The sequence below is a fragment of the Ranitomeya variabilis genome, chromosome 5 (assembly GCF_051348905.1).
Source record: "Ranitomeya variabilis isolate aRanVar5 chromosome 5, aRanVar5.hap1, whole genome shotgun sequence".
In the NCBI taxonomy this organism is placed as follows: domain Eukaryota; kingdom Metazoa; phylum Chordata; class Amphibia; order Anura; family Dendrobatidae; genus Ranitomeya; species Ranitomeya variabilis.
The window spans coordinates 686,844,092-686,864,680 of record NC_135236.1 but is presented as its reverse complement, the minus strand read 5'-3'; the positions used below and the strand labels follow the sequence as shown (position 1 = coordinate 686,864,680).

Below are 20,589 nucleotides of genomic sequence, written 5' to 3'. Positions count from 1 at the left end.
TCTGACAACCAGTCTGTGTACAGGTGGGAGGTTGTCAGCCCAACCCCCACTGATGACATCACTTATATAATGTCTGACAACCAGTCTGTGTACAGGTGTGAGGTTGTCGGCCCCACCCCCACTGATGAGATCACTGATATAATATCTGACAACCGGCCTGTGAACAGATGTGAGGTTGTTGGCCCCACCCCCACTGATGAGATCACTGATATAATATCTGACAACCAGTCTGTGTACAGGTGGTGTGAGGTTGTCGGCCCCACCCCCACTGATGAGATCACTGATATAATATCTGACAACCGGCCAGTGAACAAGTGTGAGGTTGTCAGACCTGACCCCTGTTGATGACACCACTGATATATCTGGCAACCAGTCTGTGCACAGGTGTGAGGTTGTCGGCCCCACCCCCAGTGATAACATCACTGATATAATATTTGACAACCAGTCTGTGTACAGGTGTGAGGTTGTTGGCCGCACCCCCACTGATGACATCACCGATATAATATCTGACAACCAGTCTGTGTACAGGTGTGAGGTTGTTGGCCGCACCCCCACTGATGATATCACTGATATAATATCTGACAACCAGTCTGTGTACAGGTGTGAGGTTGTTGGCCCCACTCCCACTGATGACATCACTGATATAATATCTGACAACCAGCCTGTGAACAGGTGTGAAGTTGTCGTCCCTACTCCCGCTGATGACACCAGTGATATATCTGACAACCAGCCTGTATACAAGTGTGAGGCTGTCAGCCCCACCCCCACTGATGAGATCACTGATATAATATCTGACAACCAGTCTGTGTACAGGTGTGAGGTTGTTGGCCCCACCCTCACTGATGACATCACCGATATAATATCTGACAACCAGTCTGTGTACAGGTGTGAGGTTGTTGGCCGCACCCCCACTGATGACATCACCGATATAATATCTGACAACCAGTCTGTGTACAGGTGTGAGGTTGTTGGCCGCACCCCCACTGATGACATCACCGATATAATATTTGACAACCAGTCTGTGCACAGGTGTGAGGTTGTTGGCCGCACCCCCACTGATGACATCACCGATATAATATCTGACAACCAGTCTGTGTACAGGTGTGAGGTTGTTGGCCGCACCCCCACTGATGACATCACCGATATAATATCTGACAACCAGTCTGTGTACAGGTGTGAGGTTGTTGGCCCCACTCCCACTGATGACATCACTGATATAATATCTGACAACCAGCCTGTGAACAGGTGTGAAGTTGTCGTCCCTACTCCCGCTGATGACACCAGTGATATATCTGACAACCAGCCTGTATACAAGTGTGAGGCTGTCAGCCCCACCCCCACTGATGAGATCACTGATATAATATCTGACAACCAGTCTGTGTACAGGTGTGAGGTTGTTGGCCCCACCCTCACTGATGACATCACTGATATAATATCTGACAACCAGTCTGTGTACAGGTGTGAGGTTGTTGGCCCCACCCCCACTGATGACATGACGGATATATCTGACAACCAGTCTTTGTACAGGTGTGAGGTTGTCGGCCCCACCTCCACTGATGACATCGCTGATATAATATCTGCCAACCAGCCTGTGAACAGGTGGGAGGTTGTCGGCCACACCCCCACTGATGACATCACTGATATAATGTCTGACAAACAGTCTGTGTACAGGTGTGAAGTTGTCGACCCCACCCCCACTGATGACATCACTGATATAATGTCTGACAACCAGTCTGTGTACAGGTGTGAGGTTGTCAGCCCACCCCCACTGATGACATCACTGATATAATGTCTGACAACCAGTCTGTGTACAGGTGTGAGGTTGTTGGCCCCACCCCCACTGATGACATCACTGATATAATATCTGACAACCGGCCTGTGAACAGGTGTGAGGATGTTGGCCCCACCCCCACTGATAAGATCACTGCCATAATATCTGACAACCAGTCTGTGTACAGGTGTGAGGTTGTCAGACCCACCCCCACTGATGAGATCACTGATATAATATCTGACAACCGGCCTTTGAACAGGTGTGAGGTTGTTGGCCCCACCCCCACTGATGAGATCACTGATATAATATCTGACAACCAGTCTGTGTACAGGTGTGAGGTTGTCAGCCCCACCCCCACTGATGAGATCACTGATATAATATCTGACAACCCGCCTGTGAACAGGTGTGAGGTTGTTGGCCCCACCCCCACTGATGAGATCACTGATATAATATCTGACAACCGGCCTTTGAACAGGTGTGAGGTTGTTGGCCCCACCCCCACTGATGAGATCACTGATATAATATCTGACAACCAGTCTGTGTACAGGTGTGAGGTTGTCAGCCTCACCCCCACTGATGAGATCACTGATATAATATCTGACAACCGGCCTTTGAACAGGTGTGAGGTTGTTGGCCCCACCCCCACTGATGAGATCACTGATATAATATCTGACAACCAGTCTGTGTACAGGTGTGAGGTTGTCAGCCCCACCCCCACTGATGAGATCACTGATATAATATCTGACAACCCGCCTGTGAACAGGTGTGAGGTTGTTGGCCCCACCCCCACTGATGAGATCACTGATATAATATCTGACAACCGGCCTGTGAACAGGTGTGAGGTTGTTGGCCCTACCCCCACTGATGAGATCACTTATATAATATCTGACAACCAGTCTGTGTACAGGTGTGAGGTTGTTGGTCCCACCCCCACTGATGACATCACTGATATAATATCTGACAACCGGCCTGTGAACAGGTGTGAGGATGTTGGCCCCACCCCCACTGATGAGATCACTGATAACATATCTGACAACCAGTCTGTGTACAGGTGTGAGGTTGTCAGCCCCACCCCCACTGATGAGATCACTGATATAATATCTGACAACCAGTCTGTGTACAGGTGTGAGGTTGTTGGCCCCACCCCCACTGATGACATCACTGATATAATATCTGACAACCGGCCTGTGAACAGGTGTGAGGATGTTGGCCCCACCCCCACTGATGACATCACTGATATAATATCTGACAACCAGCCTGTGTACAGGTGGGAGGTTGTCGGCCCCACCCCCACTGATGACATCACTGATATAATGTCTGACAACCAGTCTGTGTACAGGTGTGAGGTTGTCGGCCCCACCCCCACTGATGAGATCACTGATATAATATCTGACAACCGGCCTGTGAACAGATGTGAGGTTGTTGGCCCCACCCCCACTGATGAGATCACTGATATAATATCTGACAACCAGTCTGTGTACAGGTGGTGTGAGGTTGTCAGCCCCACCCCCACTGATGAGATCACTGATATAATATCTGACAACCAGTCTGTGTACAGGTGTGAGGTTGTTGGCCCCACCCTCACTGATGACATCACTGATATAATATCTGACAACCAGTCTGTGTACAGGTGTGAGGTTGTTGGCCCCACCCCCACTGATGACATGACGGATATATCTGACAACCAGTCTTTGTACAGGTGTGAGGTTGTCGGCCCCACCTCCACTGATGACATCGCTGATATAATATCTGCCAACCAGCCTGTGAACAGGTGGGAGGTTGTCGGCCACACCCCCACTGATGACATCACTGATATAATGTCTGACAAACAGTCTGTGTACAGGTGTGAAGTTGTCGACCCCACCCCCACTGATGACATCACGGATATAATATCTGACAACCAGTCTGTGTACAGGTGTGAGGCTGTCGGCCCACCCCCACTGATGACATCACTGATATAATATCTGACAACCAGTCTGTGTACAGGTGTGAAGTTGTCGGCCCCACCCCCACTGATGACATCACTGATATAATATCTGACAACCAGTCTGTGTACAGGTGTGAGGCTGTCGGCCCACCCCCACTGATGACATCACTGATATAATATCTAACAACCAGCCTGTGAACAGCTGTGAAGTTGTCGTCCCTGCACCCCGCTGATGATACCAGTGATATATCTGACAACCAGCCTATATACAGGTGTTAGGCTGTTGGCCCCACCCCAACTGATGAGATCACTGATATAATATCTGCCAACCAGTCTGTGTACAGGTGTGAAGTTGTCAGCCCCACCCCCACTGATGACATCACTGATATAATATCTGACAACCAGTCTGTGTACAGGCGTGAGGCTGTCAGCTCCACCCCCACTGATGACATCACTGATATAATATCTGACAACTAGCCTGTATACAGGTGTGACGCTGTCGGCTCCACCCCCACTGATGACATCACTGATATAATATCTGACAACCAGCCTATATACAGGTGTTAGGCTGTCGGCCCCACCCCACTGATGACATCACTGATATAATATCTGACAACCAGTCTGTGTACAGGTGTGAGGCTGTCGGCCCACCCCCACTGATGACATCACTGATATAATATCTAACAACCAGCCTGTGAACAGCTGTGAAGTTGTCGTCCCTGCACCCCGCTGATGATACCAGTGATATATCTGACAACCAGCCTATATACAGGTGTTAGGCTGTCGGCCCCACCCCAACTGATGAGATCACTGATATAATATCTGCCAACCAGTCTGTGTACAGGTGTGAAGTTGTCAGCCCCACCCCCACTGATGACATCACTGATATAATATCTGACAACCAGTCTGTGTACAGGCGTGAGGCTGTCAGCTCCACCCCCACTGATGACATCACTGATATAATATCTGACAACTAGCCTGTATACAGGTGTGACGCTGTCGGCCCCGCCCCCACTGATGACATCACTGATATAATATCTGACAACTAGCCTGTATACAGGTGTGACGCTGTCGGCCCCACCCCCACTGATGACATCACTGATATAATATCTGACAACCAGCCTATATACAGGTGTTAGGCTGTCGGCCCCACCCCACTGATGACATCACTGATATAATATCTGACAACCAGTCTGTGTACAGGTGTGAGGCTGTCGGCCCACCCCCACTGATGACATCACTGATATAATATCTAACAACCAGCCTGTGAACAGCTGTGAAGTTGTCGTCCCTGCACCCCGCTGATGATACCAGTGATATATCTGACAACCAGCCTATATACAGGTGTACAGTCTGTGTACAGGTGTGAGGTTGTCAGCCCCACCCCCACTGATGACATCACTGATATAATATCTGACAACCAGTCTATGTACTGGTGTGAGGTTGTCGGCCCACCCGAACTGATTCTGTCACTGACGCACTGTCGATCCACTCCCGCCTCCAGGTCTTCATCTTTGCACTCTCCTTCGCTTACATCACCAAGTCTCTCGCTCTGATGTATTCGCGGAGTATGATCACTCAGATCGAGAGAAGATTCAACATCCCGTCATCTCTGGTTGGAGTCATCGATGGCAGCTTTGATATCGGTAATGATGGAATGTCCTGTGTGATACAATGTATCAGTGCCAGATGTGGGAGGAATCATGGGGCATCAGCGTATGCAAATTTTCTGATGGAACCACATTAACCCTTTATTGTGTCTAAGGCAACTTATTGGTCATCACATTTGTCAGTTACTTTGGGGCAAAACTTCATCGTCCAAGAATGATCTCCATCGGATGTCTAATCATGTTCCTGGGAAGCTGCCTGACCGCATCACCGCACTTCATCATGAAACGGTGAGAAAGTGAATAATCAGAAGGAAATGTGGATATGCTCCCACCTCAGCTAAGTACAGACTTCACTGTATAGATATCTTGTAACACTCTGCGGCCTGAGACACCACTAGGGGGAGATCCCTGTATGCAGAGATACATGATAAGATCCTGTCTGCAGCCACCACTAGGGGAAGCTCCCTGTATACAGAGATACATGATAAGATCCTGTCTGCAGTCACCACTAGGGGGAGCTCCCTGTATACAGAGATACACGATAAGATCCTGTCTGCAGTCACCACTAGGGGGAGCTCCCTGTATACAGAGATACATGATAAGATCCTGTCTGCAGTCACCACTAGGGGGAGCTCCCTGTATGCAGAGATACATGATAAGATCCAGTCTGCAGCCACCACTAGGGGGAGCTCCCTGTATACAGAGATACATGATAAGATCCTGTCTGCAGCCACCACTAGGGGGAGCTCCCTGTATACAGAGGTACATGATAAGATCCTGTCTGCAGCCACCACTAGGGGAAGCTCCCTGTATACAGAGATACATGATAAGATCCTGTCTGCAGTCACCACTAGGGGGAGCTCCCTGTATACAGAGATACATGATAAGATCCTGTCTGCAGTCACCACTAGGGGGAGCTCCCTGAATACAGAGATATATGATAAGATCCTGTCTGCAGCCACCACTAGGGGGAGCTCCCTGAATACAGAGATATATGATAAGATCCTGTCTGCAGCCACCACTAGGGGGAGCTCCCTGTATACAGAGATACATGATAAGATCCTGTCTGCAGCCACCACTAGGGGGAGCTCCCTGTATACAGAGATACATGATAAGATCCTGTCTGCAGTCACCACTAGGGGGAGCTCCCTGTATACAGAGATACATGATAAGATCCTGTCTGCAGTCACGACTAGGGGGAGCTCCCTGTATACAGAGATACATGATAAGATCCTGTCTGCAGCCACCACTAGGGGGAGCTTCCTGTGTACAGAGATACATGATAAGATCCTGTCTGCAGCCACCACTAGGGGGAGCTCCCTGTATACAGAGATACATGATAAGATCCTGTGTGCAGCCACTAGTAGGGGGAGCTCCCTGTATACAGAGATACATGATAAGATCCTGTTTGCAGTCACCACTAGGGGGAGCTCCCTGTATACAGAGTTACATGATAAGATCCTGTCTGCAGCCACCAATAGAGGGAGCTCCCTGTATACAGAGATACATGATAAGATCCTGTCTGCAATCACCACTAGGGGGAGCTCCCTGTATACAGATACATAATAAGATCCTGTCTGCAGTCACCACTAGGGGGAGCTCCCTGTATACAGATACATGATAAGATCTTGTCTGCAGCCACCACTAGGGGGGAGCTCCCTGTATACAGAGATACATGATAAGATCTTGTCTGCAGTCACCACTAGGGGGAGCTCCCTGTATACAGAGATACATGATAAGATCCTGTCTGCAGACAGCACTAGGGGGAGCTCCGTGTATACAGAGATACATGATAAGATCCTGTTTGCAGCCACCACTAGGGGGAGCTCCCTGTATACATATACATGATAAGATCCTGTCTGCAGCCACCACTAGGGGGAGCTCCCTGTATGCAGAGATACATGATAAGATCCTGTCTGCAACCACCACTAGGGGGAGCTCCCTGTATGCAGAGATACATGATAAGATCCTGTCTGCAGCCACCACTAGGTGGAGCTCCCTGTATACAGAGATACATGATAAGATCCTGTCTGCAGCCACCACTAGGAGGAGCTCCCTATATACAGAGATACATGATAAGATCCTGCCTGCAGCCACCACTGGGGGGAGCTCCCTGTATACAGAGATGCATGATAAGATTCTGTCTGTAGCCACCACTAGAGGGAGCACCCTGTATACAGATATACATGATAAGATCCTGTCTGCAGTCACCACTAGGGGGAGCTCCCTTTATACAGATACATGATAAGATCCTGTCTGCAGCCACCACTAGGTGGAGCTCCCTGTATACAGAGATACATGATAAGATCCTGTCTGCAGTCACCACTAGGGGGAGCTCCCTATATACAGAGATACATGATAAGATCCTGTCTGCAGCCACCACTAGGGAGAGCTCCCTGTATGCAGAGATACATGATAAGATCCTGTCTGCAGCCACCACTAGGGGGAGCTACCTGTATACAGAGATACATGATAAGATCCTGTCTGCAGCCACCACTAGGGGGAGCTCCCTGTATACAGAGATACATGATAAGATCCTGTCTGCAGCCACCACTAGGGGGAGCTCCCTATATACAGAGATACATGATAAGATTCTGTCTGCAGCCACCACTAGGGGGAGCTCCCTGTATACAGAGATACATGATAAGATCCCATCTGCAGTCACCACTAGGGGGAGCTCCCTGTATACAGAGATACATGATAAGATCCTGCCTGCAGTCACCACTAGGTGGAGCTCCCTGTACACAGAGATACATGATAAGATTCTGTCTGTAGCCACCACTAGGGGGAGCTCCCTGTATACAGAGATACATGATAAGATCCTGCCTGCAGTCACCACTGGGGGGAGCTCCCTGTATGCAGAGATGCATGATAAGATCCTGTCTGCAGCCACCACTAGGGGGAGCTCCCTGTATACAGAGATACATGATAAGATCCCCTCTGCAGTCACCACTAGGGGGAGCTCCCTGTATACAGAGATACATGATAAGATCCTGCCTGCAGTCACCACTAGGTGGAGCTCCCTGTACACAGAGATACATGATAAGATTCTGTCTGTAGCCACCACTAGGGGGAGCTCCCTGTATACAGAGATACATGATAAGATCCCCTCTGCAGTCACCACTAGGGGGAGCTCACTGTATACAGAGATACATGATAAGATCCTGCCTGCAGTCACCACTAGGTGGAGCTCCCTGTACACAGAGATACATGATCTGATTCTGCCTGTAGCCACCACTGGGGGGAGCTCCCTGTATGCAGAGATGCATGATAAGATCCTGTCTGCAGCCACCACTAGGGGGAGCTCCCTGTATTCAGAGATATATAAGATCCTGTCTGCAGCCTCCACTAGGGGGAGCTCCCTGTATACAGAGATATATGATAATATTCTGTCTGCAGTCACCACTAGGGGGAGCTCCCTGTATACAGAGATACATGATAAGATCCTGTCTGCAGCCACCACTAGGGGGAGCTCCCTGTATACAGAGATACATGATAAGATCCTGCCTGCAGTCACCACTAGGGGGAGCTCCCTGTATACAGAGATACATGATAAGATCCTGTCTGCAGTCACCACTAGGGGGAGCTCCCTGTATACAGAGATACATGATAAGATCCTGTCTGCAGCCACCACAAGGGTGAGCTCCCTGTATTCAGAGATATATAAGATCCTGTCTGCAGTCACCACTAGGGGGAGCTCCCTGTATACAGAGATATATGATAATATTCTGTCTGCAGTCACCACTAGGGGGAGCTCCCTGTATACAGAGATACATGATAAGATCCTGTCTGCAGCCACCACTAGGGGGAGCTCCCTGTATACAGAGATACATGATAAGATCCTGCCTGCAGTCACCACTAGGTGGAGCTCCCTGTACACAGAGATACATGATCTGATTCTGCCTGTAGCCACCACTAGGGGGAGCTCCCTGTATACAGAGATACATGATAAGATCCTGCCTGCAGTCACCACTGGGGGGAGCTCCCTGTATACAGAGATACATGATAAGATCATGTCTGCAGTCACCACTGGGGGGAGCTCCCTGTATGCAGAGATGCATGATAAGATCCTGTCTGCAGCCACCACTAGGGGGAGCTCCCTGTATGCAGAGATGCATGATAAGATCCTGTCTGCAGTCACCACTAGGGGGAGCTCCCTGTATGCAGAGATGCATGATAAGATCCTGTCTGCAGTCACCACTAGGGGGAGCTCCCTGTATACAGATATACATGATAAGATCCTGTCTGCAGTCACCACTAGGGGGAGCTCCCTGTATATCGAGATACATGATAACATCCTGTCTGCAGCCACCACTAGGGGGAGCTCCCTGTATACAGAGACACATGATAAGATCCTGTCTGCAGCCACCACTAGGGGGAGCTCCCTGTATACAGAGACACATGATAAGATCCTGTCTGCAGTCACCACTAGGGGGAGCTCCCTGTATACAGAGATACATGATAAGATCCTGTCTGCAGCCACCACAAGGGTGAGCTCCCTGTATTCAGAGATATATAAGATCCTGTCTGCAGCCACCACTAGGGGGAGCTCCCTGTATACAGAGATACATGATAAGATCCTGTCTGCAGCCACCACTAGGGGGAGCTCCCTGTATACAGAGATACATGATAAGATCCTGTCTGCAGTCACCGCTAGGGGGAGCTCCCTGTATACAGAGATACATGATAAGATCCTGTCTGCAGCCACCACTAGGGGGAGCTCCCTGTATACAGAGATACATGATAAGATCCTGTCTGCAGTCACCACTAGGGGGAGCTCCCTGCATACAGAGATACATGATAAGATCCTGTCTGCGGCCACCACTAGGGGGAGCTCCCTGTATACAGAGATACATGATAAGATCCTGTCTGCGGCCACCACTAGGGGGAGCTCCCTGTATACAGAGATACATGATAAGATCCTGTCTGCAGCCACCACTAGGGGGAGCTCCCTGTATACAGAGATACATGATAAGATCCTGTCTGCAGCCACCTCTAGGGGGAGCTCCCTGTATACAGAGATACATGATAAGATCCTGTCTGCGGTCACCACTAGGGGGAGCTCCCTGCATACAGAGATACATGATAAGATCCTGTCTGCGGCCACCACTAGGGGGAGCTCCCTGTATACAGAGATACATGATAAGATCCTGTCTGCGGCCACCACTAGGGGGAGCTCCCTGTATACAGAGATACATGATAAGATCCTGTTTGCGGCCACCACTAGGGGGAGCTCCCTGTATACAGAGATACATGATAAGATTCTGTCTGCGGCCACCACTAGGGGGAGCTCCCTGTATACAGAGATACATGATAAGATCCTGTCTGCGGCCACCACTAGGGGGAGCTCCCTGTATACAGAGATACATGATAAGATCCTGTCTGCAGCCACCACTAGGGGGAGCTCCCTGTATACAGAGATACATGATAAGATCCTGTCTGCAGCCACCACTAGGGGGAGCTCCCTGTATACAGAGATACATGATAAGATCCTGTCTGCAGCCACCACTAGGGGGAGCTCCCTGTATACAGAGATACATGATAAGATCCTGTTTGCAGCCACCACTAGGGGGAGCTCCCTGTATACAGAGATACATGATAAGATTCTGTCTGCAGCCACCACTAGGGGGAGCTCCCTGTATACAGAGATACATGATAAGATTCTGTCTGCAGCCACCACTAGGGGGAGCTCCCTGTATACAGAGATACATGATAAGATTCTATCTGCAGCCACCACTAGGGGGAGCTCCCTGTATACAGAGATACATGATAAGATCCTGTCTGCAGTCACCACTAGGGGGAGCTCCCTGTATACAGAGATACATGATAAGATCCTGTCTGCAGCCACCACTAGGGGGAGCTCCCTGTATACAGAGATACATGATAAGATCCTGTCTGCAGCCACCACTAGGGGGAGCTCCCTGTATACAGAGATACATGATAAGATTCTGTCTGCAGTCACCACTAGGGGGAGCTCCCTGTATACAGAGATACATGATAAGATCCTGTCTGCAATCACCACTAGGGGGAGCTCCCTGTATACAGAGATACATGATAAGATTCTGTCTGAAGCCACCACTAGGGGGAGCTTCCTGTATACAGAGATACATGATAAGATCCTGTCTGCAGCCACCACTAGGGGGAGCTCCCTGTATATTGTACTGCACTGTATTCTCTGATATTTGCACATAATGATGTGATGCTGTTGTGTGATGATGATGACTATTTGCAGGTATCAGTATGAGGGATCGCTCTCGCTCTCCTCAGACAACTCCTCTTCTTATGTTCACCTTTGTCTGGCTAATCACAGTCAAGTTCCCGCCCAAGAGGTTCCTGAAGGTTCATTTTTAACAGTTTTTTGGGGGCTTTACTCTTATTCTTTCAATATCGCTCAGACATAATGATTATCTGCAGATACAGATGATATATGACATTATAGCCGCCGTCCATTCAGTGTGTCAGGATGCAGAGATCATTGCACTTTGGGCGTGCTGAGTACCCAGTACGGAGGGTCAGGGCCGCACATAGGTGACATGTTGTAAGGAACTGCACAGACTATAAAACAGATGGGACCATCACGAATCACAGGGAGGATATTTTTATCATCCCCACCACTCACACTAATGTGTCATGAACCGAGGTTGTTTGGTTGCCCAGTTCTTTTCTAAAGGGGATTTATCTATATCCCACTTTGGGACTTGCAGCTCTCTGGCGCCCCTCTTACCCTCAGGTCTGACAGGATACTGCACCTAAGATAATTAGTTGCCAGAAAGTCTGCCTTACTCTGTATTGGCTAATGGGCACACTGCAGCGAGAGCGATATAACTACTCCCACTCAGGCCGGAACAATAATTACCAATGCCGTCCGTCGCTGCCAGGTTTCCCAAATGCGCAGGACAAATCCGCTGCCACCAGCTAGCGATTTCTTAATTAATAACGGGTCCGGAGCCCACCCAATCACTAGAGTAATTCACTTCAGAGTACGTGACAGTATGTTATAGATCAAGGGTTACAAAGCTAGTAATTTTACATATTTTACTCCAAAAAGGTAGGCAGGGTTTACAAAAGTATAAGAAGATATTATAAAATTAATGGTGAAAATCAATTTATGGTTCTTTCATATCATGGCTGACCATGCGGCTCGGGGGAAGGGCATATATTCCATTGCATGACAGATGTGTCTCGCAGCTAGACGCTGGACAAAAGACAGCGAAGAAGGAGGTCTCACTCACTTATCCCTGAGCCCAAAACCAAGGCACTCCCCCTGTGGTGACCTCACTCAGAGGCTGAATACTCCTCTTTCTTAACATTATGAAAAAGCATTTTTACACATATCTTGGCGTATGAACCTTGTAGAATCAAGACAAAGTTATCACTACGCTCAGCAAGTCCTGGGGATTAATTTAAGTATAAACACATCTTTGTTATGAGCCCCAGTTAAGCAGTAATGTGTTTCTCGCTTTCTGCTAAGCCCTGAGCTCCCAAAACCCACCAGTTAGGAGCCCTGTCCCTGCGTTTTCCGGAAATATGAACAGCCTGTTTCTGTGAATATCCTGTTTTGATATATTTGGTCTTAAAGGACCACTGTAGCTATACAAAGGGATTGCCATGCATTGCTACTCTTTACTTTCGGTTTCACAGCTGGGATCCAAGAAGTATTGTTTCTCCTTGCGGAGAGTGACATGATAAGCATGTCGAGGTGAGGAGACTTAAAGCCGCAATGCTCCTCTGGGAAATATGCAAATTGTCTCTTCAGAGAGGAAGAGGACTAGAACTCTAGTGCCACCTATTGGAGGTAGCAATCCTAACAGTCAATGTCGGATTCCAATTCTTGGATCCCGTTCAGATGCCTCTCAATCAGCCAAACCAGATCTCCTCTTTGCACTGACGAGGGGCAGTACCCCGAAACACAGTGTCTGTAAATTGAGATTCTGGTCAGGGTCCAGGGACACTGGGGCTGAGCATCACAGAGACATGCTGAAAATATTGGAAAATAGTCTTTAAAAAGAACAGCTGTGGCGGCTGCAGGATACAATGTGTCCGTGTGCAAATAGTGTAGAACACGTGCATGAAAATTGGCCATGTGAATGCGACCTAAGAGGTGTAAAGCTCAGAAGATGTAAGGGAGGACAGCGTAGACTATTAGGGCATGAATACACTGGACAAGGAGGGAAATTGATCTCTCCTGGGGACTCTCAGTCACCAAAAATTCTCAGGTGCCAATAACCCAACAAACAAAACAGTCGATTATTGGGTTATATAATTTTTAAGCATGCTAATCCTATGCGACCAGCATACACTGAACAATGAGAAGCTCCACTGTAGGCATGTCTGAGACCCTACTGTGTTCCACTGTTGGCATGTCTGAGACCCCACCGTGCTCCACTGTAGACATCACCAGGCTCCCACTGTGCTCCATTGTAGACATCACCAAGCTCCCGCCGTGCTCCATTGTAGACATCACCAAGCTCCCACCATGCTCCATTGTAGACATTACCAGGCCCCCACCTGGCTCCACTGTACATCACCAAGCTCCCACTGTGCTTCACTGTAGATATCACCAAGCTCCCACTGTGCTCCATTGTAGACATCACCAAGCTCCCGCCATGCTCCATTGTAGACATCACCAAGCTCCCACCATGCTCCATTGTAGACATTACCAGGCCCCCACCTGGCTCCACTGTACATCACCAAGCTCCCACTGTGCTTCACTGTAGATATCACCAAGCTCCCACTGTGCTCCATTGTAGACATCACCAAGCTTCCGCCGTGCTCCATTGTAGACATCACCAAGCTCCCACCATGCTCCATTGTAGACATTACCAGGCCCCCACCTGGCTCCACTGTACATCACCAAGCTCCCACTGTGCTTCACTGTAGATATCACCAAGCTCCTACCGTGCTCCATTGTAGACATCACCAGGCTCCCACTGTGCTTCACTGTAGATATCACCACGCTCCCACCGTGCTCCATTGTAGACAGCACCAAGCTCCCGCCGTGCTCCATTGTAGACATTACCAGGCCCCCACCTGGCTCCACTGTAGACATCACCAAGCTCCCGCCATACTCCATTGAAGACATCACCAAGCTCCCGCCATGCTCCATTGTAGACATCCCCAGGTTTCCGCCATGCAACAAGCTCCTGCCATGTTCCATTGTAGACATCACCAAGCTCCCGCCGTGCTCCATTGTAGACATCACCAAGCTCCCGCCATGCTCCATTGTAGACATTACCAGTCCCCTACCTGGCTCCACTGTAGACATCACCAGGCTCCCACTGTGCTTCACTGTAGATATCACCAAGCTCCCACCGTGCTCCATTGTTGACATCACCAGGCTCCCACTGTGCTTCACTGTAGATATCACCAAGCTCCCACCGTGCTCCATTGTAGACAGCACCAAGCTCCCGCCGTGCTCCATTGTAGACATTACCAGGCCCCACCTGGCTCCACTGTAGACATCACCAAGCTCCCGCCATACTCCATTGTAGACTTCACCAAGCTCCCGCCATGCTCCATTGTAGACATCCCCAGGTTTCCGCCATGCAACAAGCTCCTGCCATGTTCCATTGTAGACATCACCAAGCTCCCGCCGTGCTTCATTGTAGACATCACCAAGCTCCCGCCATGCTCCATTGTAGACATTACCAGTCCCCCACCTGGCTCCACTGTAGACATCACCAGGCTCCCACTGTGCTTCACTGTAGATATCACCAAGCTCCCACTGTGCTCCATTGTAGACATCACCAAGCTCCCACCGTGCTCCATTGTTGACATCACCAAGTTCCCGCCATGCTCCACTGTAGACATCACCAAGCTCTTGCCGTGCTCCATTGTAGACATTACCAAGCTCCCGCCATGCTCCATTGTAGACATTACCAGTCCCCCACCTGGCTCCACTGTAGACATCACCAGGCTCCCACTGTGCTTCACTGTAGATATCACCAAGCTCCCACTGTGCTCCATTGTAGACATCACCAAGCTCCCACCGTGCTCCATTGTTGACATCACCAAGTTCCCGCCATGCTCCACTGTAGACATCACCAAGCTCCCACCGTGCTCCATTGTAGACAGCACCAAGCTCCCACCGTGCTCCATTGTAGACATTACCAGGCCCCCACCTGGCTCCACTGTAGACATCACCAAGCTCCCGCCATACTCCATTGTAGACATCACCAAGCTCCCGCCATGCTCCATTGTAAACATCCCCAGGTTTCCGCCACGCAACAAGCTCCTGCCATGTTCCATTGTAGACATCACCAAGCTCCCGCCGTGCTCCATTGTAGACATCACCAAGCTCCCGCCATGCTCCATTGTAGACATTACCAGTCCCCCACCTGGCTCCACTGTAGACATCACCAGGCTCCCACTGTGCCTCACTGTAGATATCACCAAGCTCCCACTGTGCTCCATTGTAGACATCACCAAGCTCCCACCGTGCTCCATTGTTGACATCACCAGGCTCCCACTGTGCTTCACTGTAGATATCACCAAGCTCCCACCGTGCTCCATTGTAGACAGCACCAAGCTCCCGCCGTGCTCCATTGTAGACATTACCAGGCCCCCACCTGGCTCCACTGTAGACATCACCAAGCTCCCGCCATACTCCATTGTAGACATCACCAAGCTCCCGCCATGCTCCATTGTAGACATCCCCAGGTTTCCGCCATGCAACAAGCTCCTGCCATGTTCCATTGTAGACATCACCAAGCTCCCGCCGTGCTCCATTGTAGACATCACCAAGCTCCCGCCATGCTCCATTGTAGACATTACCAGTCCCCCACCTGGCTCCACTGTAGACATCACCAGGCTCCCACTGTGCTTCACTGTAGATATCACCAACTCCCACTGTGCTCCATTGTAGACATCACCAAGCTCCCACCGTGCTCCATTGTTGACATCACCAAGTTCCCACCATGCTCCACTGTAGACATCACCAAGCTCTCGCCGTGCTCCATTGTAGACATTACCAGGCCCCCACCTGGCTCCACTGTAGACATCACCAAGCTCCCTCCATGCTCCATTGTAGACATCACCAAGCTCCCACCGTGCTCCATTGTAGACATCACCAAGCTCCCGCCATGCTTCATTGTAGACATCACCAAGCTCCCACCGTGCTCCATTGTAGACATCACCAAGCTCCCACCATGCTCCATTGTAGACATCACCAAGCTCCCGCCATGCTCCATTGTAGACTTTACCAGGCCCCCACCTGGCTCCACTGTAGACATCACCAGGCTCCCACTGTGCTTCACTGTAGATATCACCAACTCCCACTGTGCTCCATTGTAGACATCACCAAGCTCCCACCGTGCTCCATTGTTGACATCACCAAGTTCCCACCATGCTCCACTGTAGACATCACCAAGCTCTCGCCGTGCTCCATTGTAGACATTACCAGGCCCCCACCTGGCTCCACTGTAGACATCACCAAGCTCCCTCCATGCTCCATTGTAGACATCACCAAGCTCCCACCGTGCTCCATTGTAGACATCACCAAGCTCCCGCCATGCTCCATTGTAGACATCACCAAGCTCCCACCGTGCTCCATTGTAGACATCACCAAGCTCCCCCCGTGCTCCATTGTAGACATCACCAAGCACCCGCCATGCTTCATTGTAGACATCACCAAGCTCCCACCGTGCTCCATTGTAGACATCACCAAGCTCCCACCATGCTCCATTGTAGACATCACCAAGCTCCCACCGTGCTCCATTGTAGACATCACCAAGCTCCCACCATGCTCCATTGTAGACTTTACCAGGCCCCCACCTGGCTCCACTGTAGACATCACCAAGCTCCCGCCATGCTTCATTGTAGACATCACCAAGCTCCCACCGTGCTCCATTGTAGACATCACCAAGCTCCTGCCATGCTCCATTGTAGACTTTACCAGGCCCCCACCTGGCTCCACTGTAGACATCACCAAGCTCCCGCCATGCTCCATTGTAGACATCACCAAGCTCCCGCCATGCTCCATTGTAGACATCACCAAGCTCCCACCGTGCTCCACTGTAGACATCACCAAGCTCCCGCCATGCTCCATTGTAGACATCACCAAGCTCCCGCCATGCTCCATTGTAGACATTACCAGGCCCCCACCTGGCTCCATTGTAGACATCACCAGGTCCCTGCCGTGCTTCACTGCGGACATAACCATGCCAAAGAACAGGGCAAATACTGTATGAGCTTCGCCATATGATAATTACAGAAACCCAAAAGAAAATGGACACTAGAGCTTATTAAAACATTAGAAAATTATGTTATTGAAAATTATTCTAACAATTGTATTTAAACAATCATCTAATTTTGTAATTAAATAAGACGCAATAGACAAGAGATAGACAACAATCCTAGTACCAAGTACAGGAAAAGCGCAATGCAGGATAAATGTATAAACCACTTCATATTTCACACAAACTACACCTATAAATGCATAGATAGTCTCAAAATAATACCACTAAGGGTTTGTGAAGATGAATAACAGAATACTATACGTGGATTAATGGTTCAAAGTATCATAACAGATCCGTATATATCATCAGCTGCTATAAATATACATAAAAAGTGCCAATAGTGCAAGGAATGTGAACTCCAAATAAATGCCACCATATACAATATCAACGTCTCCCTAGGGGCACACAATGCAGATCTCTATATATATATATATATATATATATATATATATATATATATAGGCTGACAGATAGCCAGAGGCCAAAAGATTGTTTACCAAGTCATATTAATAGTATATATACTGATTGAAAAGTCTCATACCGCTAAAGGGTTGTAGATAAATAACAAATCCTACGTATATAAAGTGCCAGTAGAGCAATATACACAGTCCAGATAAACGCTACAATGGCGATTGCACTCTATCAATACCTCATTGGGGGCGCATAATATAAAATACCGTTACCATATACTAGGACCAAGTAATAAATCTAATCACCATATCTCCTATCAATACCCATGTGGGCTAACAAATGTGGCATATTGGAATTAATCAACAAAACGGCAGTAAAGAGAGAAAAAGTCCCATAGTCAAAAGGAGGGAAAAGTGACCGATACGATAATTGAACAACCTGCTCCTGAACCTGGAATGAAAAAACCCCAACGCGCGTTTCGCACTTCTAGCTTCCTCGGGGGGCATTAACCTTTTAGGTCATGGGGTGCATTAAAAGAGGTCTGGATACACATGATGAGAGCATTATACTGCCTCTGTACAAATCCCTAGTTAGACCGCACATGGAGTACTGTGTCCAGTTTTGGGCACCGGTGCTCAGGAAGGATATAATGGAACTAGAGCGAGTACAAAGGAGAGCAACAAAATCAATAAAGGGGATGGGAGAACTACAATACCCAGATAGATTAGCAAAATTAGGATTATTTAGTCTAGAAAAAAGACGACTGAGGGGCGATCTAATAACCATGTATAAGTATATAAGGGGACAATAAAAATATCTCGCTGAGGATCTGTTTATACCAAGGAAGGTGACGGGCACAAGGGGGCATTCTCTGCGTCTGGAGGAGAGAAGGTTTTTCCACCAACATAGAAGAGGATTCTTTACTGTTAGGGCAGTGAGAATCTGGAATTCCTTGCCTGAGGAGGTGGTGATGGTGATCTCAGTCAAGGGGTTCATGTTACTATGTATCTGGAAGGGTGGGAACTGTGGTGCAAAATCATGTAATATGTATCTGCGGGGAGAGGACCATGGTGTAACAATATATTATGAATCTGTGGGGGAGGAGACTGTGGTGTAATATCATATAATATGTATCTGTGGGGGAGGAGACCATGATGTAATATCATATAATATGTATCTTCAGGGGAGGGGACTGTTGCGTAATATTATATAATTGTCACGATAATGTGAATACGCCATGTTTGAGTATCTACCTAAAACTACCATGGCTTTTCAGATACACACCGTGGGCCTTTCTGACCCCTCTCTTCCCACTCTGCCTGAGTGTGTAATCCAAAACCCCTCATTTCCCCCCTCCCTCAAGAATTTATATGGCATCAAAGTGAAAATACGAGTAGAAGCACATCCGGGGGGGGGGGGGGGGGGGGGGGCGAACAGGATTCTTCTTTGACATGTGCCTCAGTAGAACTATCAGCCAATGAATTTTCTAGGTTCCAGAACCAGCACCATTGAGAAATGGATTGCTATGTTACGGGGTCACCCAGCTACCCCATGTCTATACTTAAACAAATCCCTATGGCACGCTGAGCATAACGACACTGGTGTTATCTTTCTACGAGTTTTCTACTCCAAGATATGTGGGATGATGGGTTTTCATAATGCTAAGACGGGAGTATCCAGCCTCTAAGTGAGGTCACCACAGGGGGAGGGCTTTGGTTTTAGGCTAGGAAATAAGTGAGTGATGTAGCTGTCTTCACATGTCTTTGTCCAAGGTCTAGCTGCTATATAGATGCATGCTATGCATCTAGATGTAACCCCTCCTCCACAGTACATGGTCAGCCATCAGATGATATGACATAATGAAATGTAAGTGTTTTTCAATCTTAATCCCATTTTATTTGTAATTGTACTGTACATATGATAAGGTCTTCTTTATAATATCTTTTTATACCTCTGTAAACACTGCCTACGTTTTTTGGAGTAAAACATAAAATTACTAGCTTGTCTCTCCTTGCTCTATAGCGTACTGTCATGTCCTCTGAGGTGTATTACGCTACTAATCTGGGTTGGCTCCGGACCTGTGCAATTGGGAGGCTTTGCAGCAATCGGCGGCGTTGATAAATATTGTTCCCGCCTGAGTAGTTATATCGCCCTCGCTGCAGTGTGCCCAATAGCCAGTACATAGCAGGAAGCCTTTGTGGTGACTAATTATCCCAGGTGCAGTACCCTGACTGACCTGAGGGTAAGGGGGGGCGCCAGAGAGCTACAAGTTCCAAACTGGAAGTGGGATATAGATAATCCTCTTCAGAAAGAACCAGGGGCAACCAAACAACCCCGGTTCATGACAAATTAGTGTGAGTTGTGGGGATGATAAAGGTATCCTCCCCATGAACCGTGACAATAATATTTATCTGCGGGGGAGGAAATTGTGGTGTAATATTATATTATATGAATCTGAAGTGAGGGTATTGTGCTGTAAAATCATAAATGTATCTGTGAGGGCAGGGACTGTGGTGTAATATTATATAACATGTATCAGCGGGGGAGGGGACTGTCATGTAATATGATATAATATGCATCTGCGGGGGAGGGGACCGTGGAGTAATATCATATAATATGTAGCTGCAGGGGGAT

General features: G+C 48.7%; 1 protein-coding gene across 1 annotated transcript in view; it reads left to right on the top strand.

Moving 5' to 3' along the window:
- The window catches only part of LOC143777148 (solute carrier organic anion transporter family member 1A2-like), a 157,983-nt gene that overhangs the window by 9,802 nt on the left and 127,592 nt on the right, over positions 1-20,589 (top strand). The window contains exons 3-5 of the mRNA XM_077267232.1: positions 5,203-5,344; positions 5,464-5,596; positions 11,541-11,647. Of these exons, the coding sequence (XP_077123347.1) occupies positions 5,203-5,344; positions 5,464-5,596; positions 11,541-11,647 (382 nt within the window). The remainder of the gene's footprint in view (positions 1-5,202; positions 5,345-5,463; positions 5,597-11,540; positions 11,648-20,589) is intronic.